At 33.8% G+C, this 27,057-nt stretch overlaps 1 protein-coding gene across 1 annotated transcript in view; it reads right to left on the reverse strand.

The window, feature by feature from the left end:
- GABRG1 (gamma-aminobutyric acid type A receptor subunit gamma1) overlaps positions 1–27,057 on the reverse strand; it is a 69,319-nt gene that overhangs the window by 13,389 nt on the left and 28,873 nt on the right. The window contains exons 3-5 of the mRNA XM_057727804.1: positions 21,281–21,348; positions 2,606–2,826; positions 1,694–1,776 (exon numbers count right to left, since the gene is read on the reverse strand). Coding sequence (XP_057583787.1) covers positions 1,694–1,776; positions 2,606–2,826; positions 21,281–21,348 — 372 coding nt within the window. The remainder of the gene's footprint in view (positions 1–1,693; positions 1,777–2,605; positions 2,827–21,280; positions 21,349–27,057) is intronic.

Below are 27,057 nucleotides of genomic sequence, written 5' to 3' on the forward strand. Positions count from 1 at the left end.
CTTCCTAGTGATCACTTACATGTTTTTGAGGAGACTTTAATAATAAAATGTTTTAAGTTGTTTTCAACATAAAGGTTGATCTACCATATTACTGGAATGAAATTCACTATCGACTTTAAAAAGTTCCAAAACAGAACCATTTTCCATTAGGATCCCCTAATTGGCCATGCAATGAAATTGCTGTCATCTTTGCTGGCCTGTTTAGGGATCTTTTTTCTCATTCTTTTCTCCATCTTCTCTCTCTTGTTCTAAAGGTTTGGCCATCTTGTTTTCCCACATTTCCCATTCTTTTTCATTGTAATTGTAGAAGTAATACAGTATAATCATAATATATAGGAATGCCGGTACAAATAGAAACAGGGAGCTAGTTACTTAACCACTCTAAATCTCATGGTATTGACTCGTAAAATGGGAACCATAATGATATTAGATGGAGAAGGCTGTATTCTCTACTGGATCCATAAAGAATATCTAAAAAAAGATAACTATGATTATTATGTTTATGTCAGTGACACCCAATTGCACTAATAGGGATGGAATATTCCCAAGAATGACAATCAAAGCTAAAGAGATATCACACCAAGATTTTAGGCATGATATCTAGAGAATACAGTAATAGCTACATCTTTAAATATTTGCATGTCAACTACTCCTTGAATGTTCCTATTAATCAAGTCTTTGCTGTTATTTGGCTGTTTCATTCACTGAGAAGTCAATGTTAGAAAATCAGAGCAGTGAGATATGAGATTTTGAATTAAAAAGGACATTTTAGTGAGATAAAAATTATTAAGAAAGTCAAGAAAATACTTAATAAAGGGTATCAAAAGCTACATGGAATTTTTAAAATGAAGAAGCAGGACAATACTTATGAATACTTATAATCTACTATGAATAAATTCTAGAACATGATATCCAAAAAAAATTGAATTTTAAAAAAGGAAAATAGCCTTATGTAATTCATAGATGTAGGCAATATCATTTTTAAAGTCCTTTTGTGTGTTTTCAAGATTTGCCCAATTATATGCTATGTAGAAAAATATTTTTATAAAAATATATGTGAGGAAACTATGTTAGTAATTATAAAATAGAACTGATATTGATATAGAAAGATTATAAATAATTCCTTGCAACAAAATACTAAGTTTTTGTATATAAATTATTTCTCTCTAGTCATTTCTCGGTTTCACTCATTCTTTTGAATAAAATAAACTTATTTATACCTTGGCTTTTCTAACTCATTAAAGTCTTCTCAAATATTTGCTACTCATACAGTAAATATTCTTCACCAGACCAATGAAATATATTTTAAAGTACAATGTAGTAACATTAAATCTGGACTCTAGGAAGGTGAGTAAAACTTGAATCAACTCTTTATTCATGGAAGTGTAAAAATATTTGAAAACAAATCTGTCTTCAGTAGTCCCTTATTACTCAAAATAGGAAAAGAACATGAATATAATTAAGATTTGTAAAGAATGATAAAATATATATATTCACTATGCATTTTTGTCACTTTTTAATTTAAAGCCAGAAACAAATATGTCATTTGTAATTTTATCTAAGACAGTTAAACATAGTCTGCACTTCTGAGAATTGTATAAATTGTAGTTTATCTCATTTCATTTTACGTTTTTAAATAAACAGGATCAGAGGCTATAAAATTCTATGAAAAATCAAGTATTTTATCACTTACAACTTGAAAATTCCAATGGACATGAATGTTCATCCATGGGGAAGTTATGAAGCTGAAGGTAACATTCTGCATTAATTGTCAATCTATTTAGATGAAAAAATAAATATTAAATAATGAGAAATAAATTCAGGCACTAAAAATGTTGTGTTTAATTTTTAAATATGATTTTGACCTACAATAATGGATTGTGATATACTAGAAAATAATAATAATTCTGAAGTCTCAAAGTCTTAAGTAGTAATATTGTAACATTCATAAATGAATAAGAAAATTCTGATTTTTCTCTCCAGCCAACTAAGTTGCCTCAAAATTAGCCCAAGTGTGGTCTCTGTGTTTACAGTTAAAAATTCATACTTCAGGCTCTCAACAAACACGCATGCAGGTTAACAGAGTGTACCTGGTTAAGTATGGTGATTTTTTTTCTTTTGACCATAAACATCTTTCCATTAAAAGTATGATTCTTAATGGGTCGACACATTCAAGACAATGAATTAAATAAACTTGAATCTTATACGCCAACCCTCATTTAATCCTATGTTAGGGATGTTTTACTACACCACTGAAAATCAGAGTATTTTAAAATGTTACAGCAGGATGGACTTCTACAGAAAAATCTCTGTCAATCTCTTGCCTTATAGGTTAATGAAAACAATGTTTATGCCACAATCTCTCCTGCTTCAAAGGAGGGAAACTGAGGAGGTTTTCCTCTTTGCTTTCATTCCTTTTCACATAATAGTAACTCTGAGCTTAAACTAGTGTTTCCACAATATATCATCATTTTAGATTTTAGTGTATAAAAGAAGCTTCATATTTTCTTACTTTGCCACTTTTAAAAAGGGAAATTATGAGTTTATCAAATATTACTATGGAAAATAAATTAGAGCAACTACAAATTTTTTTGAACTGTAGTACCTTAGAGTATATAGAACTCGTCCGTCATTCCAAATTCGAAGAAGACGATTAGGAGTTGTTATCCAATGAGCATCAGATTTTCTTGAGTTTCTGAAGAAAGTGTCTGGAATCCAAATTTTTCCAACCATATTACTGTTAAGCATAAGCACTTTCATGGTACTATTGAATTTTAGACGACTATCAAACCAGGTTTGGGCAAAAATTATATCTATTGTGTATTCCTAAAAGATAAAAAGAAGAGTAATGACTTGTAATAGTAAAGCCACTATTTTAGATGTTTTCTTCAGAAGTTTGAATTTTTATAAAGTTTCTGTAAGTAAATAGCACTTAAACCTAGTCTTTTTGTAGAAAAACGTATGCCATTATCTTAACCTGTCTTTTTCATTGTTTACATGAGTCATGTAAATTAAAATTGAAGATTTCTAGTAATTACTATTGTCCAGTGTGGCTTTACGTGTTTTTTTACAAATTGTATTCAAGATTTTATAATATGTAGGATATAGTTATTAAACATAATGGCCAATCATTTTCATGTTAACAATTATATTAAAAATGTTGTGATATTTATGAATGCTTGTCACACAAAAAATCACAAGCTACAAAATCAAAATCCAAAGACTCGCCAAATTATCTAAAAGTCCTTATCTTGTCCTTTGTCCAAAAAAATAGTATCAATTATTTAGATGCACTGTTTTCAAATACTTTAAAGCAAGCACACTCACACAAACACACACAGACACACCCTATTAAGCACTTACAATATGCCAGGTATTCTGCTGAGTTCTGCAAGTATCATGTTATTAAATCCTTACTACAGCCCTGTAAATACTCGCCACATCATAGAGCAGATGATATGAAAACTGAGACACTTCAGGTTGAATTCCAAATCCACATACATAACACCCACATATAATGGTGGCCATAGTGAGGCCTGATAAATGCCATGATTAGAGCAAAGGCTCTGCCCATAATCAGCAAGTGACTGTAAGCAGGAAATTGCATGGTTATGAGAGAATTCTTAGGAGTAGGTGATTAGGTATAGCCTACCTTTATATCTTGACAGAATGCCTGCCATATAATAAGCATTAAAATTTATTTGATAAAATTAATGAATAAGAATGCATCATCAGTGCTACTGAGAAAAGAAAGTGATTATAAGTATGTGTGTGTAACTTTGATATTAAAACAGGAGGAAAAGAGTAAATTGAAAGATATGAAGTTTTATGAGTCTTTTGAGGTAGGAGAGATTGGTTGCTCACTCTTAATGTAATTGATGCTAGCTCTTGTCCAATTTACCTGGAGAGAAATATTTAATATAATAAATGGAAGCATAATTGGGAGTTTGACTATTGAGTGAAAAAAAAGTTTAAATGGTAGAGAGAATAATAAGTAAACAGATTATGAGTCAACTTGTTAATAGAGAAGTTGGATCAAATCCTAGTTTCCAGGCAGGGTATTTATAATTACAATTTACTTCACTAGAATACAGAGAGCAAATTGAGAGGAAAACCTCATTTTATCTATTTTGATGGGTTCTTTTTAAATGAATAAATTTGACATGTAACTTTGTGTAAATTTAAGGTTACTTTAGTACATTTATATATTGTTATGTGATTACTGTTATAGTGATATTTCACATTATCTAAGTACAGTACAATATTATTGTCTATATTCATTATACTGTGCATTATATTTCTATAGATTAGTTAATACTCTTAAGTTTATACCTTTAAACACCATTATTTTATCTATTTTATATGAACTCTATTGCAATCTGGGAAAGCCACATACATATTAACTATTTAAAACCCAACACAGGCCAGCATTGTGAATTGAATATGAAATGTATGTTGTATGAAGGGATTAATATGCATAGATACATTATTATGGATAATTTGTCCCATATGATAATGTAATTAGTGATCATTCATATATTTAACATCTACTGTGTGTTGTTCATTGTTTTGCATAGATGTGAGGACATGAGGTCTCTGTGCACAGAAACATTGCATCATGACCCTCTCTTCATACAGTCTTGGTTGCCGTTTAAACAACATTCTACACCAGGATTACATTGTACTTTTGTATGGAATTGAACAGCAGAAAGTGCTTAAGATAAAGGAAGAGGCTAACATGCCCACAAGGTTTATGGTTTGGCAAAGATCCAGCACTGGTTGGTAGAGGAAACTTCAAGCAACTTAGTAGGTATACTTGGTTGCAGTATTCCTAACTAACAGGGTATTAAAGATGGCACTTGAGAACTAACTTGTATAGAGTTGGGATATAGCAAGCAGCTGTGAATCCTGCTTAGCAGCTGGCCGGATCTTCTTTAGCATACCTGTTTATAAACGTGCTAATCAGTTTTGGAAGAGTTATGACTTCCAAAGGGCCAAATTCTCCCAAACAGAGATTTTTGGGAAAATGTGAAGATTTTTTTCTGCTCACAATTTCCTCAATCTAAGTTCAAGAAGAAAAGAATACAGAGCATGTCTTGATAAACCACCCTTCCTAAATGTTTTGCAGAGGCTAATAGTTCCAAGCTTTTTTAAATTACTAATCCTTAGTAAATGTCTCATTGAGATAAGTAGTTATTAAAGTTTGTGCCATTTTATACATAACTGAAAACTAATTTTTTGTTTGCTCATTTGTATTAGTGTAGTTTCAAGAAAATGATCAAACTATGTTCTTGTACTTCATGTTCCTATTTAGAGGTTATAATTACCTGCATAATAAATAAGCAAAAGAAACATGAAAAGGAACTTCCATCCATTCAGAACAACAAGTAGATTAGTTTCTAGGATAAATATTTTGAGATGAGGAGCAGTGCGTTAGCATTTTAGATCCAATGCACATTATGAAACTTTGCCTCCTTGCAAGTTAGCCCAGAAAATAGCATTAGTGAATAGAGGTGAAGAAGTGAGCCACCTTGATTTCTAACTCAATCAATCAGACCATGATTGATGAAAGTTTGTGTAGTGCATTCTTCCTGCTTTACTGTCAGCTTTGCAATTACGTGCTGTGTCTAACATTTAAAAGCATTGGTTAATTAAATACGGTTTTTTTTTTAGTAATGGAATTAACATCAAACAAAATGTGGACCTAAATAATTAATTTACGTGCATAATTACATCATGAAATTGGGTTGATCCTGATCTGATCTCACCACCTTGGCATTAATCTCTCCCTAAAGTAACTATTCACACAGCCAAAATATCAACAGTATGATGGGCCAATGGTTAGCAGTAAATCAGATACTAAGGCTATAAACATGTAGATAAAAGGTAGGAGTAGCTAATCCCCTGCACAAATAGTGATAAAAGTTCATAGGATTCTGCCCCACTTTGCTTAATTATTGTAAAAGCACCAACTTCTTGATACTATCACAAGATAAGTAAAAAACTTGATATTCTATTTTTCAAATGAGAAAAGAAATATGGTAGCAGGTTATTTCAGGTACTTAAATCATTGACATCAGTCAGCAATACATTAGGAGATATTACAAAAGCAGATATAAATCCTGAGTTCAGTTACCAACTCTTTGGGTTCTAGTTTTATGTGTCTAAATTTAAATTTAACTTTCCAAAGGTACATAACACCATGTGCATTCATCAATTAACTTTTTAACAAATATTTTTCAGTGTTCGAGTTACTTCTGTATTGTTCTTGGTTTAAAAAGATGAACATGAAGACTTCCTGTTATGAATATATACATAATAAAATTGGAAATTAATAATTCTTACAGGAGATAGAGTTAAAGAGAAATAGAAATGATAGAGATTATTTTCAGCTATGGGAAATTAAGAAAGACTTCATGACCAAGATGTGTCTAACCTGAACTGACCTTCAAACACAGCTGAATACTAACATTAAAGAGAGATCTTTATCTCTAAAGTTAAAATCCTAACACAAAAATAGAACCAGAATTTTCTGATGTGTCACTATGCTACAAGGATGGCATTGTTCACACTGTTGTTGGAAGTGCTGGCTTCCAGTGTTTAGTTCGGTGGTTCAGATCAAGTTGTACATATCACAAAGCTAAGTGCTCTACTCAGATAAGCCAAAGCCTAATGCAAGATTTGCACAATTTCCATTATAGAGATATGTCATGATTTCCATTATAGCAAAATATTAAAAGCAGAGACACTTAACAAATGTTCTCTACTTCAGATTTTAATTTAAACTGTAGGGTAACTGATGTGAGTTCAAATTCATTGCCAATCTAAAACCTAAAACTTTAGTACATTATATAAAGCCTTTGGGCTGAAACAAATATAACACAACTGAGTAAGAGGTAGGGCATTGTCTGTAATTGTATACATAATCATAAGTACTTTTCAGATAAACAACAACAAGTACTAATACATCAAAAGTGTGTTGTAAAGATGTGGTACATACATACAATGGAATATTACTCAGCTGTAAAAAACAATGAAACTGGGACATTTTTAGAGACATGGATGGACCTAGAGACTGTCATACAGAGTGAAGTGAGTCAGAAAGAGAAAAACAAATATTGTATATTAACACATATATGTGGACTATAGAAAAATGGTACAAATCAACCAGTTTGCAAGGCAGAAATAGAGACACAGATGTAGAGAACAAACATATGGACACCAAGTGGGGAAAGTGGGGAAGGTTGGCGGGGGATGAATTGGGAGATTGGGATACCAAATTGTACACTCTAAATATATGCAGTTTATTGTAAAAAATAAAAAAATAAAAAGTTAAAAAAATTTAATTTTATATATTAAAAAAAAGTGTGTTGTAGTTAGTGTATGTAGTGAGAAGTTATGATGTAATCTAAAGAATTACTGATTGGATGGAGTTAGGAAATCATGTCAGATGTAATCTAAAGAATTACTGATTGGATGGAGTTAGGAAATCATGTCAGAGTCTCAGTTCTGTGACTTCCTACAGTAGGATCTGACCAAGTCCTTTACTCTCTCTCACTGGAAAAATGAGGGCACTACAGGAAATTATAATTCTGATCTTTCCCAGCTCTAAAGTTTGGTGATCATGTTCTAAACACAAACAAAAATAAAGGCTACAATGGACATGGTGTCATCCAGTGACCCATTCTCATAAAAATACTTCTGATCTATAGGTATCTTTGTTATTTTCATTTAATCCCACCTAATCTCTACTAAATTTATAGTTGAAAATTGCTCAAGCCAGTGGTTGCCAAAACTGATTGACTAGAAGTCCCCAAAGAGCATTTTCAAAATTCTGATTCTAGGTTCCCATCCCAGATTACTGAATCAGAATCTCATTGAGCAACACTGAGAAAAATGCACTTTTCTTAAATACAGTTTGGGTTTCTAAAAGTTGGGAAAATTTTGATATAAATTCTATCACTTCCTCAAGGTATTTATATCCAATATACGCTAGGTTTCTGACCAAAAAAAAAGGTAAAAGAAAATGAAATAAAGAGAGAGGATGATCCATAGATGAGATTTGTACAGAATTCCTTAAACCGCACAGTATAATCTGCCATCTCTTTAAGTAGAAGCTCTATATAGAAACACTATATGAGAACGTGTGCTTATGTGTGTAGGTGTGTGTGTGTGCATGTGTGTGTGTATTTTAGAAAACTTTGGTTTTTAACATTCAACTAATAAATGTACCTCTACAGAATTTTACATGCAATTTTCTAAAACGGTGAAATACTATCCCTCTGAAGTTATCTTAAGCCATGTTAAATTATCACCATATGGGGGAAAAAAGATGGCGGCGAAGTAGAGAGGCGTGGAGTGCATCCCTCTCCACAGATGCATTGGGAATGCACGGAAGGACGCAGTCATTCCCACAGAGAACCAGCTGAACACCAGCAGACGGCCTCGGACACCAGAAAGGGCTGCGGGGAGCCCGACATAGCCGGTAGGGAGGCATCTACGACGGCTCAAAGAGGGTGAAGCGGCGGAGCTGTGGCAGACAGGAGGGAGTGAGAAACATAAAACATACGGAGGGTCCGCAGCGCAGCTCAGCGTTCCTGGACCGAGATATCGATCCGCAGCTGAACGGAGGGTCCAGGAGCGGGAGCGTGGGAACCAGAGAGCTGCTTCAGGGTGAGAAACATTGTTGCTGGTAGGGTGACGGACCGAGAGGACAGGAGGGAGGAGGTCCGCGGAGAGGAGTGCCCGTCCCTGAGAGCTGCCCGGCCATGATGGCGGCTGCAGGCTGCAGGCTCACGGGCGGCGGGGAGGAGCTGCGCTCATAGCCTCTCTCTCTCTTTCAGCAGCTCTGCAACAGACAATGGAGAGACGCCGGTGGGCCACCTATGGGGCTCAGGGACAACAAGCACCCTCAGGCACTTGGGCGGGGCTAGATTAAAACCCCTTGCAATGCCAGCAGCAGGGAGGCTGCTGAGACAAAACAACAACAACAACAACAACAACAACAGCATCAAAAAGAAAAAAAACCCCCGAGAGAGGCCCAACTCTAAGACTTTCTGTTTACGCCTGAGCCACCAGCGCCCCTCTGCAACAGGCACCTCCAAGCCTGACTGAAACAACAGTATGCCACTGCTCACTCACTCCCAGGAGAAGGAGCCACTATTGTACCCTCTCCCTCCCCACACATCGACGCTTACAGACGAACAATAAAAGAACCTCTGCTGGTCACAGAATAATGCAAAAAAACCCAAGGCAAGGAGAAAGACACTTACCGCTGAGACTCTAAGGAAACAGAAATAGTAGTATTAATACCTATTGAACTGGTCACTTCTGGGATCAGTTCTGGATTTTTTTTTTTCTTTTTCTTTTTCTCTCTCTCTCTTTTTTTTTTTTTCTTTATTAAATACAATCTTAGCCCTAAGGGATCTACAAGTTTTATAACATAATTTTTTAATGATATTTTTTATTCTTTTTTTTTTTTTGACTTTTTATATACTTCTATATCTAGCTAAGTTTTTGGTAGTACGGACAATATATCTCTCATACTTTCCTTTCATCCCTATCTTTTATGCATTTCTATTCCTTTCTTTTTATTTGCATATTTCCAACCACATTACGCTCTTCTGTTCCTCTTTATTCCAGCTATTTTAAGTTTATTTTACCTTAACATACTTATAAGCAACACTATCGGTCTGTTCAGACTCCTTGCTCTATCCTCCAGATGACGCACTGCCTTGGTATTTAATATTAGGCTTTTGTCTTTATCTTAGTTCTTAGTACAGTTGTCTAATTACATTCTGAGAATCTCCATTCTCTCTGGTGGTACTCTGGCTCTTTTCTATATTTGATCCTAGCTTACAAAATCTCCCTGGATTAATGTTTGTATGTGTAAGGTGTTATTTGTTTGTCTGTTTGCTTTTGCTTTTGTCTCTGATTTGTTCTGTTTCAGTTGTCAATTTCTGTTGGGTTTCTCTTTGAATATCTGATAGCACACTGGGGTTCTGTCAGGTCTTTCTAGAGCCTTATGTCCTAATGGATTCAGTAATTGTGTGTCTTATACATGTATGTGTTTCCTAGACTGAATATTCGTTTAATCCAATACTTGGACATTAGTCTGAGGCTTGGACAGTCTTCTATAAACACCTCTATTGCCAGGACAAGCAACCCCAAAAGTTTGGACAACCATGAGGAAACAAAGAAACACCATGCAGGCAAAGGAGCAGGAAAAAAAACCCACAAGACCAAATAAATGAGGAGGAAATAGGAAAAATGCCTGAAAAAGAATTCAGAGTGATGATAGTAAAAATGATACAAAATCTCGATAACAAAATAGAGAAAGTACAAGAAACAGTTCATAAGAACTCAGAAAAACAAACAGCAATGGATAACAAAATAACTGAAATTAAAAATACTCTAGATGCTATAACCAGCAGAATGACTGAGGCAGAAGAACGAATAAGTGAGTTGGAAGATAGAATGGGGGAAATAAACACCACAGAGCAGGAAAAAGAAAAAAGAATAAAAAGAATAGAAGACAGTCTCAGAGACCTCAGTGATAACATTAAGCACACCAACATTCGAATTATAGGCATCCCAGAAGAAGAAGAAAACAAGAAAGGGTCTGACAAAATATTTGAAGAGGTTACAGTGGAAAACTTCCCTAACATGGGAAAGGAAATAATGAACCAAGTCCAAGAAACACAGAGAGTCCCATACAGAATAAACCCAAGGAGAAATACACCAAGACACATATTAATGAAACTAACGACAATTAAACACAAAGAAAAAATATTAAAAGCAGCAAGAGAAAAGCAACAAACAACATATAAGGGAAAACCCATAAGGATAACAGCTGACCTTTCTCCAGAAACTCTGCAGGCCAGAAGGGAATGGCAGGGTATATTGAAAGTCCTGAAAGAGAGAAACCTACAGCCAAGAATACTCTACCCAGCAAGAATCTCATTCAGATTTGAGGGAGAAATCAAAAGCTTTCCAGACAAGCAAAAGTTAAGAGCATTCAGCACCACCAAACCAGCCTTACAACAAGTGCTGAAGGAACTTCTCTAAGTAGGACACACAAGAAAAGGAAAACACCTACAAATACAAACACAAAACAATTCAGAAAATGGTAATAGGAACACACATGTCAGTAATCACTTTAAATGTAAATGGATTAAATGCTCCAACCAAAAGACACAGACTGGCTGAATGGATACAAAAACAAGACCCTTCTATATGCTGCCTACAAGAAACCCACTTCAGACCAATGGATACATATAGACTGAAAGTAAAGGGATGGAAAAAGATATTCCATGCAAATGGAAGTCAAAAGAAAGCTGGAGTAGCAATACTCATATCAGACAAATTAGACTTGAAAGTAAAGACGATTAAAAGAGACAAGGAAGGACACTACATAATGATCAAGGGATCCATTCAAGAAGAACATATCACAATGGTAAATATCTATGCCCCCAATATAGGAGCACCTCAATACATAAGGCAAATGCTAACAGCTATAAAAGGGGACATCGGCAGTAACACAATAATAGTGGGAGACTTGAACACCCCACTTACATCAATGGACAGATCATCCAAACAGAAAATAAACAAAGACACACAAGCTTTAAATGACACATTAGACCATCTCGACTTAATTGATATTTATAGGACATTCCATCCAAAAACGACAGACTACACTTTCTTCTCAAGTGCACATGGAACATTTTCCAGGATAGATCACATCTTGGGTCACAAATCAAACATCAGCAAATTCAAGAAAATTGAAATCACATCAAGCATCTTCTCAGACCACAACGCCATGAGATTAGATATCAATTACAGGAAAAAAACTGCAAAAAAGACAAACACATGGAGGCTAAACAATTCACTCCTAAACAACCAAGGAATCACTACAGAAATCAAAGAGGAAATCAAAAAATATCTAGAAACAAATGACAATGAAAACACAACAACCCAAAACCTATGGGATGCAGGAAAAGCAGTTCTAAGAGGGAAGTTTATAGCAATACAGTCCTACCTTAAGAAACAAGAAAATGATCGAATAAACAACCTAGCCTTACACCTAAAACAACTAGAGAAAGAAGAACAAAGAAACCCCAAAGTGAGCAGAAGGAAAGAAATCATAAAGATCAGAGCAGAAATAAATGAAAAAGAAAGGAAAGAAACCATAAGAAAAATAAATAAAACTAAAAGCTGGTTCTTTGAGAAGATTAACAAAATTGATAAACCATTAGCCAGACTCATCAAGAAAAAAAGGGAGAAGATGCAAATCAACAGAATTAGAAATGAAAAAGGAGAAGAAACAATGGACACCTCAGAAATACAAAACATCATGAGAGACTACTACAAGCAACTATATGCCAATCAATTGGATAACCTGTAAGAAATGGATACATTCTTAGAACAATACAATCTTCCAAGACTGAACCAGGAAGAAATAGAAACCATGAACAGACCAATCACAAGTATGGAAATGGAGGCAGTGATTAAAAATCTCCCAACACACAAAAGCCCAGGACCAGATGGGTTCACGGGTGAATTCTATCAAACATTTCAAGAAGAGTTAACACCTATCCTTCTCAAACTCTTCCAAAATATTGCAGAAGGTGGAACACTCCCAAACTCATTCTACGAGGCTACCATCACCCTGATACCAAAACCAGGCAAAGATGTCACAAAAAAAGAAAACTACAGACCAATATCACTGATGAATATAGATGCAAAAATCCTCAACAAAATACTAGCTAACAGACACCAACAGCACATTAAAAAAATCATACACCATGATCAAGTGGAGTTTATCCCTGGGATGCAAGGATTCTTCAATATACGCAAATCAATCAATGTGATACATCATATCAACAAATTGAAGGATAAAAACCATATGATCATCTCAATAGATGCAGAAAAAGCTTTTGACAAAGTTCAACATCCATTTATGATAAAAGCTCTCCAGAAAATGGGCATAGAAGGAAATTACCTCAACATAATAAAAGCCATATATGAAAAACCAAAAGCCAACATCGTTCTCAATGGGGAAAAACTGGAAGAATTCCCTCTAAGAACAGGAACAAGACAAGGGTGTCCACTCTCACCACTATTATTCAACATAGTTTTGGAAGTGTTAGCCACAGCAATCAGAGAAGAAAAAGAAATCAAAGGAATCCAAATTGGAAAAGAAGTAAAATTGTCACTCTTCGCAGATGACATGATATTATATATAGAAAACCCTAAAGACTCTACCAGAAAACTGCTAGCACTAATTGAAGAGTTTAGTAAAGTAGCAGGATACAAAATTAATGCACAGAAATCTCTTGCATTCCTATACATGAACAACGGAAGAGCAGAAAGAGAAATGAAGGAAACTCTCCCATTCACCATCGCAACAAAAAGAATAAAATACCTAGGAATAAACCTGCCTAAGGAGGCAAAAGATCTGTATGCAGAAAACTTTAAGACATTGATGAAAGAAATCAAAGACGATACAAACAGATGGAGAGACATACCATGTTCCTGGATTGGAAGAATCAACATCGTGAAAATGTCTGTACTACCCAAAGCAATTTACAGATTCAATGCAATCCCGATCAAATTACCAATGGCATTTTTCACAGAACTAGAGCAAGAAATCTTATGATTTGTATGGAAACACAAAAGACCCTGAATAGCCAAAGCAATCTTGAGAAGGAAAAATGGAGTTGGTGGAATCAGGCTTCCTGACTTCTAACTATACTACAAGGCCATAATGATCAAGACAGTATGGTACTGGCACAAAAATAGAAAGGAAGATCAATGGAATAGAATAGAGAACTCAGAAGTAAGCCCAAACACATATGGGCATCTTATCTTTCACAAAGGAGGCACGAGTATACAATGGAAAAAAGACAGCCTCTTCAATAAGTGGTGCTGGGAAAACTGGACAGCAACATGTAAAAGAATGAAATGAGAACACTTCCTAACACCATACACAAAAATAAACTCCAAATGGATTAAAGACCTACATGTAAGGCCAGACACTATAAAACTCCTAGAGGAAAACATAGGCAGAACACTCTATGACATCCATCAAAGCAAGATCCTTTTTGACCCACCTCCTAGAATCATGGAAATAAAATCAAGAATAAACAAATGGGACCTCATGAAACTTAAAAGCTTTTGCACAGTGAAAGAAACCATAAACAAGACTAAAAGGCAACCCTCAGAATGGGAGAAAATAATTGCCTATGAAACAACGGACAAAGGATTAACCTCCAAAATATACAAGCAGCTCATGAAGCTTAATACCAAAAAAGCAAATAACCCAATCCACAAATGGGCAGAAGACCTAAGTAGACATTTCTCCAAAGAAGACATACAGATGGCCAACACACACATGAAAAGATGCTCAACATCACTAATCATCAGAGAAATGCAAGTCAAAGCCACAATGAGGTATCACCTCACACCAGTCAGAATGGCCATCATCACAAAATCTGGAAACCACAAATGTTGGAGAGGGTGTGGAGAAAAGGGAACTCTCCTGCACTGTTGGTGGGACTGTAAGTTGGTACAGCCACTATGGAAAACAATTTGGAGGTTCCTTAAAAAACTACAAATAGAACTACCATATGATCCAGTCATCCTACTCCTGGGCATATACCCAAAGAAAACCATAATCCCAAAAGAAACTTGTACCATAATGTTTATTGCAGCACTCTTTACAATAGCCAGGACATGGAAGCAACCTAAATGCCCATCAACAAATGAATGGATACAGAAGATGTGGCATATATATACAATGGAATATTACTCAGCTATAAAAAGGGATGAGATGGAGCTCTATGTAATGAGGTGGATAGAACTACAATCTGTCATACATAGTGAAGTAAGTCAGAAAGAGAAGGACAAATATTGTATGCTAACTCACATATACGGAATCTAAAAATGGTACTGATGAACTCAGTGACAAGAACAAGGATGTAGATACAGAGTATGGACTGGAGAACTCGAGGTATGGGAGGGGCAGGGGGTGAAGGGGAAACTGAGAAGAAGCGAGAGAGTAGTACAGACATATATATACTACCAACTGTAAAATAGTCAGTGGGAAGTTATTGTATAACAAAGGGAGTCCAATTCGAGGATGGAAGATGCCTTAGAGGACTGGGGTGGGGAGGGTGGGGGGGACTCGAGGGGGGGAGTCAAGGAAGGGAGGGAATACAGGGATATGTGTATAAAAACAGATGATTGAACCTGGTGTACCCCCAAAAAATTAAAAAAAAAATTATCACCATATGTGCTAAACTGCTTTTTCTTAGATGTTCATTGTTTTTTTTAAAGAATATTATTAGCAATGTCTTAACATTTTCTACTCTCCTTGTGTAAATAATTTTTATATTAAGAAGTGAAACATTCAAAGTGGTTGCCTAATAACTTTGAGTTCATCATTAAAAGCCCTTGGTAGGTACCATATAACTCATATAATTTGATTTTAAACAAAGAGGTGAAAAATGTAGATTCATAAGGTATAGTTATATCAACTGTAACATTTAACAAATGAAATAGTGCCTTGAATCAGCTAGGTAGGAAGCAAGGCTAAACCAGCTTTGAATCAGGTGTATGATTAGGTCCTCATTCTGCCTGAGGGCAGAACTATGAGGCAGTCCAGGCCCATTCTACACCATTCTATATCTACTAATTAATAAAGGACTCAAAATTGTAACTAACCTGGGAGGCATTTCATTAAAAGAGAATTCAGTATAGACACCTCCGAAATCTGACCAAGACGTTAGATAATGGATTATTAAATATTTTGTGGTACAAGTACATCCCCTAATATTATGCAACATTTAATGATATTTTTTAAAAGTAATTAAGTGGAGTAACAGTCATGATATAAGTAGAGGCACAATGCTATAAAAATATGTATAATAGCAAAAAATATGCATTTGGGAAAACCATGTACATAAAGTTATTAAAATGGAAGTTAACAATGGTGACCACTGGATAGTCATAATCTAGAATATTAATTTTTTTCCTTTGCCTAAATGGAATTTCTAGTTTTCCAATATTGGCCATGTATTTCTTTTATACTAAGGGAAAAAGTCCTATTTTAATGAAAGATTTTTAGAAAAAAAATACCATAGGGTCACCATTTGCAATTTAAAATATGTATATACAAAGAATTTTTCCTGGCCCTTCCTCTTCTGTATAGATCTAATTTGTTATTTTTTAGCTATCCTCCCCACTAGGTTTTATACTTCTCTAAAGGAGAGAGACCATATATTTTCTAACTTAGTAGCCAACATACCAACTGTCACAATAAAGTCTTACATAAATAAAAGACAAATAAGGCCATAAAATAAAAATTTACATTGTTTTTTTCACATCAAGAAATAGTAAAATTATTTTAATAATTTTTGGAGGTTCAGAGGTTATTTTAATTTCTTTATTCCAAGAGCTTTAACTTCCTATTCATGGGGCAAATTAACATTCTGGACCAAAGCAGCACAGAGATGCAAATAACACTCTTTTATTTATAATTTTTAATTTTATCTGTTAGTGTTGAATCAAAAAGTACCTAAATTCTACATTGTTATAAAAAAAAGCCTGTGAAAACAGATTTTATAGTATTTAATGAAAACCATAAATGGTAACATAATATGCAAAAGAAAGGAAATTAAAACTATGATAACAAATTTAAAATGTTATACAAACCAAACAAATCAACTTAATGTGTTTGCTGTTTTTTCATAATTCCTGAAAGTAATATAGCTGGCAAAGAGTGACCATTTCCTGTTAATATAATAAAAGGAAAAAACACGGTTAATTTGATATGTAGAGGCTATGCTTAAGGCTTTATTCCTTAAATCTGGGAGCAGCAGGAAAAAAAGAGGAAAAGAAGGAGAGGAATGAGAGGGAGAGAGAGAGAGAGAAAGAGATGGAAAGATGAACCTATGAACATTACCACAAGTTGTATGAACCATGCTGAAGAAATGTGCTCCTTGCAAGAAATTCATGGAGAAAAAAATTCTCTCTGAGCACCAGCTTTCTCAATCTATCTAGAATATTTAAACCGAAGTCATATGTCTAGGGAGTCTATTATCAAAAATGAGTTTGATAAAATAAGGGAAAGTAAAAAAAATCTTAAATTTCAGTTGTCACCATTCTCAAATAGATTATTTAACTATACCTCACCCCCTATACGCACATTTGATGCTTGGCCATTCCACTTAAATGATGGAACAAAATTTGATTACTAGGACAATCTCTTATCCCCTTTACTGTATTACCATACAATAATGATTAGTGTTTGTAACTTTTATAATTCCATCTAGGCTTTTAAAGAATATTTTTCTTTTATAGGGAAGAGCTGGATTTTCCTTTTCTGGTGAAAGAAGTCTGAAAAGGGGCATTATTGTCAAATATTTCCATACTGGTCAGAAAGAAAATGACTTGTCTTTTGCTAAATTCATTTAACCCTACTTGTGTACTGCTCTCCCCCATGTTGTCATCTCCAACAGGTAGTTACTTTGGAGTCCAGCCCAGCTGGTGCCCTGGCTCCTTTCTAAATTGCCCTCCTCATAACTCATGTCTTCATTCTTCAGCCCTGTCTCCATTTCCAAAACCAATCACAATTTCACACTGGAAGAATCTATTCAGCTTCAGAAACATATTCTAGGACCATGTGACCTATGACCTTGGCAGTTAGAATGATATAAAGTTAAGTTCTACAGACATGAATTGGGATCTTGTTCTTGAGCAGTTTTTTTATAGCTGTTTTTCTCTCTGGTTTGAAAATACATAATCTCCTCAAAATCTGAAAAATTAAGAGGTTAAAATACTTTTAATTTCAGTCTAATAACCTCTATTAACATTTTTTCCTTCAGTTTTGATTATATATTTTTGTTCCATTTACATTTAGATAGTTTTAATTAGAGATGCATAGTTGAACAGCCTCTTTCCAAGTGAATTTCTTTCTCAGTCTTCATTAGTGCATCTGTTCTTCACTTTGCATTTATTAATTCTCAAAATAGAAATTATAGGAACAATCTATATTGACTAATTTACTCATTCTTTCAAACTGCAATTATTAAATATCTAGTTTTTGACAGTGACACCAGGATTGAAGCCATTAATCTAATCCTGGATTTAAAAAGAAAAGAAAAGAAAGGCATATCCTATTGTGAATTATATTGTTTTAGGTCTTATCAGTAGCTACAGATACTATTTTATGTAACTAAGCTGAAAAAGAAACAACCATTTTGAACCAAACAAAATTTTGTCTCATTTGAAAAAATAAAACCATTAAACCCATTTTGTTCCTTACCAGTAACTTAAGTTGTATGTGTAGTTAAGAGGGGAAAAAAAAATTTCTTCTTAATTATACTCATCTGCTTGCTTTATTACACTCATAGAGTAATTTTGTTCATTTTACAATAATTGAATTCTAATTTTCCTGCATTGTTTAGTTAAAATAGTCTTCTATGTAAACCGTTCCTTAATTCTTAGTATGATAATGCTTCTGTTTTAACAAACACTATCAAATATTCCACAGTTTTTTTCTTACATGTGCTGTAGTATCACCACTTCTAATAGTAATTTCACTTAATTAGCTTTTTAAAAAACTATCACTGTCCAAGGTTACAAGTGTGTAATTCACCCCACTGGGAAAACTAAATATTTAATACCATGAAACTTTTATACATGAAGATCATCATAGAAGCCTCTTGATAGCCATCCTTGTGAAAGTATTTCTGGAATACTAATTCAGTCTTTTTTAATGACCACATTTTTCTTTAATGAATTCATTCAAATTGAAAACAAAAGCTCCAAGTAAAAAATGTACAATGCAGGAAAATTTAGACTTCCACATGCCCAAATGGGCTTATCTTATCTAAGCATTGGTTAATCAGAAACTGAATATTTTAAGGTTGTTTTAAAGAGAAAATTAACATTTTAGTAAGGCATTACTTTATGAAATCTTATATTTGCATAATGTTAAATTAATACACACAGGTGTATAGAATGTTTTATCTTTACAAAAACCAAGAGGTTATATACATATTTGTTTGGGGTAGAAGTAATTCTAACTTTGAGACTTTCTCTTCCCTTTGCTTTATCTTCATTTTCTTGCCAAATTTGCTGTTTAATTTACTACCTTAGCTTCATCTTTCAGGTCCTTAAATGTATATGTTCCTCAAGGTCTGATATTTGTTTCTTTTTCCTTCTCTCTTTACTTTAACACTGTTTTTCCAGTTCCTCAGAGGTTTAGCTAATCCCTGACAAATATTTTTCTAGCCTTTCCTCCTGAGAGTTGATTCCTATTTTCTGACTCTCAAATTCAACTTATCCACAGCCAGTTCACATTCATTTGCACTAAGGCAGTAAAGATATCTATTAATGTGTGGCCAAAATGCTGTCAGTACGGTAATCAATCAGTTAATGACAATCATGTGAACATCATATTGAGTAAGAGAAAAACTGAGCATGACTGTAATACTATAGGAATAAGCAGACACCAACAAGTGTTAAGTATATAATGATGGTTCAAGTATAAAGTGGTTAAGATTAGTAATAAAGAGACAATTTGACTGTTGTAATAACGCATAAATGAAGTTAGGGAGAAAAATCATCAAAATGTTAGAGAATTATCTTTGAATGGTGTTATATGCTGCATGGCATCCTCCCAAAATTCATATGTTAAAGCCCCAACCCCCAGTACCTCAGAATGTGACTGTATTTGGAGATAGGGCCTTTAAAGAGATGATTAAGTTAATATGAGGTCTTTAGGGTGGACCCAAATCCAATCTGACTGCTGTCCTTATGAGAAAGGAAAATCTGGACACACAGAAAGCACCAGGGAAGTGTATGCACTGAAGAAAGCCCATGTGATGACACAGTGGGAAGGCAGTCATATGCAAACCAAGGAGAGTGTCCTAAGAAGAAAGCAAAGTTGCTGACACCTCGATTTCGACTTCTATCCTTCAGAACTGGAGACATAAATGTCTGTTTTTTGAGCCATCCCATCCAGTCTCTGTTACTTTGTTATGGGAGCCTGAGAGACTAACACAGGTGACCAAATCAAAGAAGATGAACATAACACCGTGATCGAGCCCATAGAATGGGACAAAGTACTTTGACTCACAGAAATGGGATTATTAGGGTTTGGAACAGCACATTTTCAACCTATTTTAAATAATGTCTATGGGCTGTATTGGAGGTGTTAGTTATGCCTTTCAAATGACAATAAAAACTATAGTTACATACTTTAATCATTTTCCATCCTAAATGACCTTTCCTTGACATTTTTTCATATTCTCTCTCTTGCCCATATTTCTCTTAAACTCGCTCTCTTCCTCCTCTACCACCAAACTCGAATCTCATTCTCTTCTAAATCAGGTTTCTCAAAATAGTAGTTCATAAAATTAACCTGCATTCCCACTTACTCTCCATCACCTTGAAATCTGCACATGATACCATGTCTATCCCTGCAGAACCCATATTTCTGGCTCTCTGACAAGAAGGTGGAAAAGAGACCGATTTTGAGAATGGAAAGGACACACATGATTCAGCTGTTACGCTTTTCTTACTTTCACCATTCTATTGAATTTCATCTAACAGAGATAACCAGTACATATAGCCAATACCAGTGGGCCCAATTTAATCAATTTATCACTGGATTCTCATGTATGTTGACAACTAATTATTAGTTCCTCCTTTTCCATTCTCTTTTCTCCCTCAGATTATATAATATCATCTTCTCCCTGGTTCTTCTCCTTCTCTCTGACTTTTCTATGTCCCTTTTCTGCATTTGTCTTTCTTCCACCTATAATTTATATGCATTGACATCATTATACCATCTGATCCTCAGATCTGTGATCTTCTTAATCTGCATCTCCTTTGGATCATTTCTTGAGGCTTTAAACTATATTTTTATGCTGCTTGTCCCTCTTTCTTTCTTAATTTACATCTATTTCCAGTCCTAACTTCTTTCCTGAACTTAAAATCCAAATCATTGCTGGGCAGTTCCTCCTGAATGTGTCTTTAGCATCTGAGGGCACATATGGTGATATTCCTTATCTTGAAAAATGACTCTACTATCTGCAAAGTCATCTCTATACCTTGGAGTCAGCCTATGCACAACCAATGAATCATAATTGTAACTGTTGCCCTGAACTCATTCAGAAGCAGTTATCAGAAATTATTCAGTATTCATTCTATTACTGTGGTATATACTCTAGAACTGTATGCCAGATAGCTATTTTTAATATTCATTACTCACCATATTTATGGGATCAACTGGTCCAATGCTGTTTACATAAACATCAGTTTCAATTACTGTGGGCCTCACTGCAAAATACCAATAGAAAGAATGGTCAAAGCTATAATCAGAGATTGTTAAATAAATCTTATTTTAATGAATTTTAATAATTATTACTATTTTACAGTTTCAATAATAAAACATTTCTCATCATGAAATGAAGAAGCATGGCCCATTATATAAACACAACAAACTTTTTAGTTTACAAATCAATTATGTAACTAAAAATTACCATTTTTGACTAAAAACATTCCAGTGTACAGCCTAAAAATGTTAAAGCTGTCTAAATCATCCATTAAAATTAAGGAATTTAATTCAATTAAAAATGCTAGATAATTTGCTCTGCAATAGTCATAGAATTTTAGCATTCGATGGATCTTAGAGCCTAAATGTTGTTATGTAATCCTATTTAGTGCACATCAGTGGTCTGCTAGTAAATATTAACCAACTTGCTCTTGGAGGGGTAGAAAAAAAGTCCTGATTTATATCTTTTGCTGATTTCAATGTTTAAATACTCCCATAATGATTGATTTAAAGATAGTAATGTGAAGTCACTGAAGGCAGAGTTGGGACAATATATAATTAGTGCTACTGTGAGCCAGTATAATTCATTTCCAGCACACACTAGAACTTGAAGCACAGTTATGATGGTTAAAAGAGATATTATATGTAAAGCATCTACCTCCAGGTCTGAGTCTTACGAGGAGCTTAATGAAATTTGCTCACACCTCCTTCCTCCCTTGTTAACAGTATTCCTTTGGGTTGTTTATAGTTGGCTCCAAAGAAAGGTGTATTTTCATCTAATTATCGGAGTATATTGTATAGCCATCACTGTGGACTTCATCTGTTGTGTTTTATACATAAACATTTGTGTTTTCTGAGTTAGTCTTTAATGGTATATACTGTATTTTTATATTCTATCAAAATGTGCAGCACAGGTCAGCCTTCTAAATGTTTATCAAATGATACGAGTAACCAATATGTGCAGTAGTGCATAATTGTGATTTCAACCTGCAAAGGTTGAAAGCCAAAAGCCAGGCATTTTTGGCTTCCTATAATGAGATTTACCATAATGATGATAATTTATACTCATGAGTTTTTTTGTTCACTGTGAAAAACATTTTCACACAGTTTCCTTTTTTTCCCTACTCCCCCCGCCATATAGAGTATAAAGTGTTCATTTATTGATTCAGCAAATACTTGTTGAGAAATGCATGTAAAGGTTTCATAAAGTAGACAAGAAGGGGGCAAAAAAGCATTGTGAGAAGAAAATCCATCAGAGATCTCATGGAGATTTACATAGAGACAATGTAAATAAACTAAAGTAGAAAAACCACCTTGTACATTGAAAGTTTCTTTACTAATGTAAGCATGTTTCTAGTAATATTTACTCAGTTATCCCTTCTGGATAACTTCATGTGATTTCCCTTTCTGGCCCAGTATTTACTACTGTTGCCACGCAGACACTAGTTAGACCTGGCAGGATGAACCTCCTCCCCTAGTACACAGCTGAGTCTGCCTGTCTGAGTTCCTATCCTGTCCAAAGTCTCCCTATCTTGGTAAATTCCAGTCTGGCAGAGCTTCCGGGCTGGTAAGCTTCCATGGAAAATGAGGCATTTTGAAAAACAGTGCCTATTATTTTAAAGCCATATTCATTTTCAATCTTTGAAATTATAAAAAGCCTTACACTTAGAAAAACTTACAGTATTTATTTAGTTTGTTTTTCCTCAAGCAAATATTTTATTACATGATATACATATTTTCTTAGCTAGAAAAATAAATCAAATATGTTAGAAATAGTTTTAGTATGCAAAACTATAGATTTCTAGACTCTCACAATACATGACAATGTAATTCCATCTACTAGCCAACAATTAGATTTCTTACATAAAGGTAGGTCCTATGATTTATAGAAGGTTTTATAGCTTAACTTAAGCTGATGACTTCTGAGATGAGTTGCTTTAATCATCTGCCCATTTATTTTTGACTAGCTATGAATTATAACCAATACATATCATATAATTAAGCTAATATAACTAGATTTACAGAATTTTTATGAAAGTCAATTAATAACAAGACAATAGGTTTATTAGTTTCATTTAGTATATTTATCACCAGTTATAAGAAATTAAGTGCAATGTACCAGTCTTATTTGATTAGATTTTTTCAGTTCATCTGATAAATCACCAAAAACTTAATGCCTGCTCTCTATTGCATGATACTTGGGGCTAAACACTGTCTATGCCAAGAACTAAATGATTCTTGAAGACATTTTTATTTGCAGGACATACTTTTCACATTTTACAGTATAGAATCATTTAGATATGAGTGATCTATCCTGGTTCCTTGATATTAACATTTCCTTTACTAAATATAAGACAGACATATGTATGTTACAAAAATATTAGCTCTGGCATTAAGGGCTTGAGCCACACTGAGGTATTTCATGATGAACATAAATCAAGTTATTCTGAGATGGGACAAAAGATGTATTACATCAGTAAGTCCAGTGTAGAACATCACTATTCACAGGGAAGATATTTAATAAAATATACAATAAATATATATTTGTAAACTATGAGCATTTTTGAATTATTATGTATATCATTTTATAACTTTGAGATGCTGGCATTGGATACAATCCTTTAAACTTCAGCCCCAAAACACGAAGTAGAATAAACCTGAAAGTGAACTAAAATATTTCAGATTAATTTGAAACTATAGCTAGTGCTTATATGCTTCAAAATATAAAAAGGAAGACAACAAAAATCTGTAATTGTTCCTTAATAATGGCTTATTACTGCTTTTATTAATTCATACTATGAACAATATTTTTGGGTGAAATCACTTAAAATATAGGATTCTTAGAATTAGTAAGTACTTTCTTGGGTTTATGATTTTCTCAGTAGAAAGTTTGTCGAATTGCAGGATTTTAGTGATATTTAAAAAGGAAAACTGCATACTTCAGTTCAAAAGTAGGAAAATGAAACTAAAAGAAAATTGCTATTCCAAGCTCATTAAACGATGCTTACAAAGTGGGCACACTACGTTTAATTCATCAATACACACAGAGATCAAAGATCTCTTTTTTTTTTTGATAGTACAACAATGACTGAGAAAACCATGTATTGCCACAGCAAATTACATTTTTGATAGATACAGAGAACACAGGTAAAGATGACACTGAATTATTTTTCCAAGGCCTCTTTCTGTGCTGTGATTCATAAGTACTTTGCTTTAAGTATCTCACCAGAATATAAGTAGATAAAATAGTGGGAGTGAGTATATGGAAACAGACATTCCATTCAACTTAGGAGTCCAGAAAATACAAAGAGGAAGAAAAAGAGAAAAAAAGAAAAAAACAGTGAGATCAGTGCTGAATTTCCAGGTAGTTAAGGCAAAACTGAAGAGAACCAATTCTGAGTGGGTAATCAATTATCAATTAGAAGGTGCAAACTAAAATGAATTTTTAAAATATTTTCTTCATAATTTTTAACCATGCTTTCTTGGATGCTGCATTCCAATTACTCTATGATAACTTTAACATAATATGTAGCTTTTTGATCACTTTGGATATTAAAATGAATTCAGGTCAATCAAACACTCTAATCCTGGAAAATAAGTTTAATGGTCTTTTCTTATTGCTCCTAAATGGTATTAAAAAAGAAACAGCTGCACTGTTATAATACACAGATTTTGAAAGAACTATGACTTATTAATATGTCTATTGCCCTAGAATAGACAGCAAGGGTTCTCAACCCAAAAATGTCATATGTTGGTCCAGATATTTCTTCCCAGGCCTTACAACCAAAGGAATGTCACTAAAATTCACCATCTCCTTCCCCGGGTTACATATGGACAAATAGACACTTGAAAACATATGGATGAAAATGTATATATAGATAAATAATACTTAAGACTGTGCTATCTAATATCTTAGCCGGTAGATACTAACACAGACAGGTAGAAAAGATATTAACATAAATTTTGGACAGAAAAGAATGCCTACAAGATCACTTTAATAATTGTTTTCAAAAATTTTATTGAAGTATAGTTGATTTAAAATATTGTGTTAGTTTCAGGTGTTCAGCATAGTGATTCAGTTATTTTTTTCTGATTGTATTCCATTAGAGATTATTACATGATATCAAATACAATTACCTGTGCTATAGAGTAATCCTTGTTTCTTATCTATTTTATGTTTAGTAGTTTGTATCTGTTAATCCCATACTTCTTTGTCCCTCCTCCCCTCTCTTTCCCCTTTGGTAACCATAAGTTTGTTTTCTATGCCTGTGAGTCTGTTTCTGTTTTGCATACAGAGTCCTCGTATTATTTTTTAGATTCCACATATAGTAATATCATCTAGTATTTATCTTTCTCTGTCTTACATACTTCACTGAGTATAATATTCTCTAGGTCCATTCCATGTTGCTGCAAATCACAATATTTTGTTCCTTTATATGGCTGAGTACTATTCATATATATATATATACACACACACACACACATACACATACATATACATATATATATATATATATATATATATATATGTATCTCATATCTTCTTTAACCAATCATCTGTTGATGGGCATTTGGGTTGTGTCTATGTCTTGGCTATTGTAAATAGTGCGGCTATGAACATTGGGGCACATGTATCTTTTTGAACTAGGTTTTTGTTTTTTCTGGATATATACCAGGGAGTGGGATTGCTAGATCATATGGTAGCTCTATTTTTAGTTTTTTAAGGACCCTCCATACTGTTTTCCATAGTGGCTGCACCAATTCGAAATCCTAGCAACAGTGTACAAGAGATCCCTTTTCTCCAGCATTTACTATTTGTAGGCTTTTTGATGACAGCCATTCTGACAAGAGTGAGATGATACTTCACTGTGGTTTTGATTTGTATTTCTCTAATAATTAGAGGTGTGAGCATCTTTTCATATGCCTGTTGGCCTTCTGTATATCTTCTTTGGAAAAATGTCTATATAGGTCTTCTGTCCATTTTTTGATTGGGTTATTTGTTTTTTTGATATTGAGTTGTATGATCTGTTTGTATATTTTGGATATTAACTCCTGTTGGTCGCAAAGTTTGCAAATATTTTCTCCCATTCCATAGGTTGTCTTTCTGTTTTGTTGATGATTTCCTTTGCTGTCCAAAACATTTTAAGTTTAATTAGGTCCCATTGGTTTATCTTTGCTTTTATTTATTTTTCCTAGGGAGACTGATCTAAGAAAATATTGCTACAACTTATGTCAGAGAGTGTTTTGCCTATGTTCTCTTCTAGGAGTTTTATGTTGTCATGTGTTATATTTAGGTCTTTAAGCCATTTTGAGTTTATTTTTGTATATGGTGTGAAAGAGTGTTGTAATTTCATTGATGTACATGTAGTGGTCCAGCTTTCCCAGCATCACTTTTTAAAGAGACTTAAGTAATTTATTACGTATGCTATGAAGTGAACAGATAAAATGCTACTCTGCACAGTACATATTACTACTTATATTTAAATAGAAAGTAATTTAATTTTAATTTAACTGTATTTGCTTAGCCATACTAACCACATTTCAAGTCCTCAATAGTCAATAACCAATTTCAAGTATTTAATATTCATAAATATGTTACTATTATTAATATATATAACATATATTAAATACATGTAAATTTAATTATTGGAAATATCTTCTTAGGAGAATGAAAGACTGATCTCTTATTCTATAGTTAGATGTCTCTTTCGGCA

This window comes from Hippopotamus amphibius, chromosome 3 (genome assembly GCF_030028045.1).
Source record: "Hippopotamus amphibius kiboko isolate mHipAmp2 chromosome 3, mHipAmp2.hap2, whole genome shotgun sequence".
NCBI lineage: Eukaryota > Metazoa > Chordata > Mammalia > Artiodactyla > Hippopotamidae > Hippopotamus > Hippopotamus amphibius.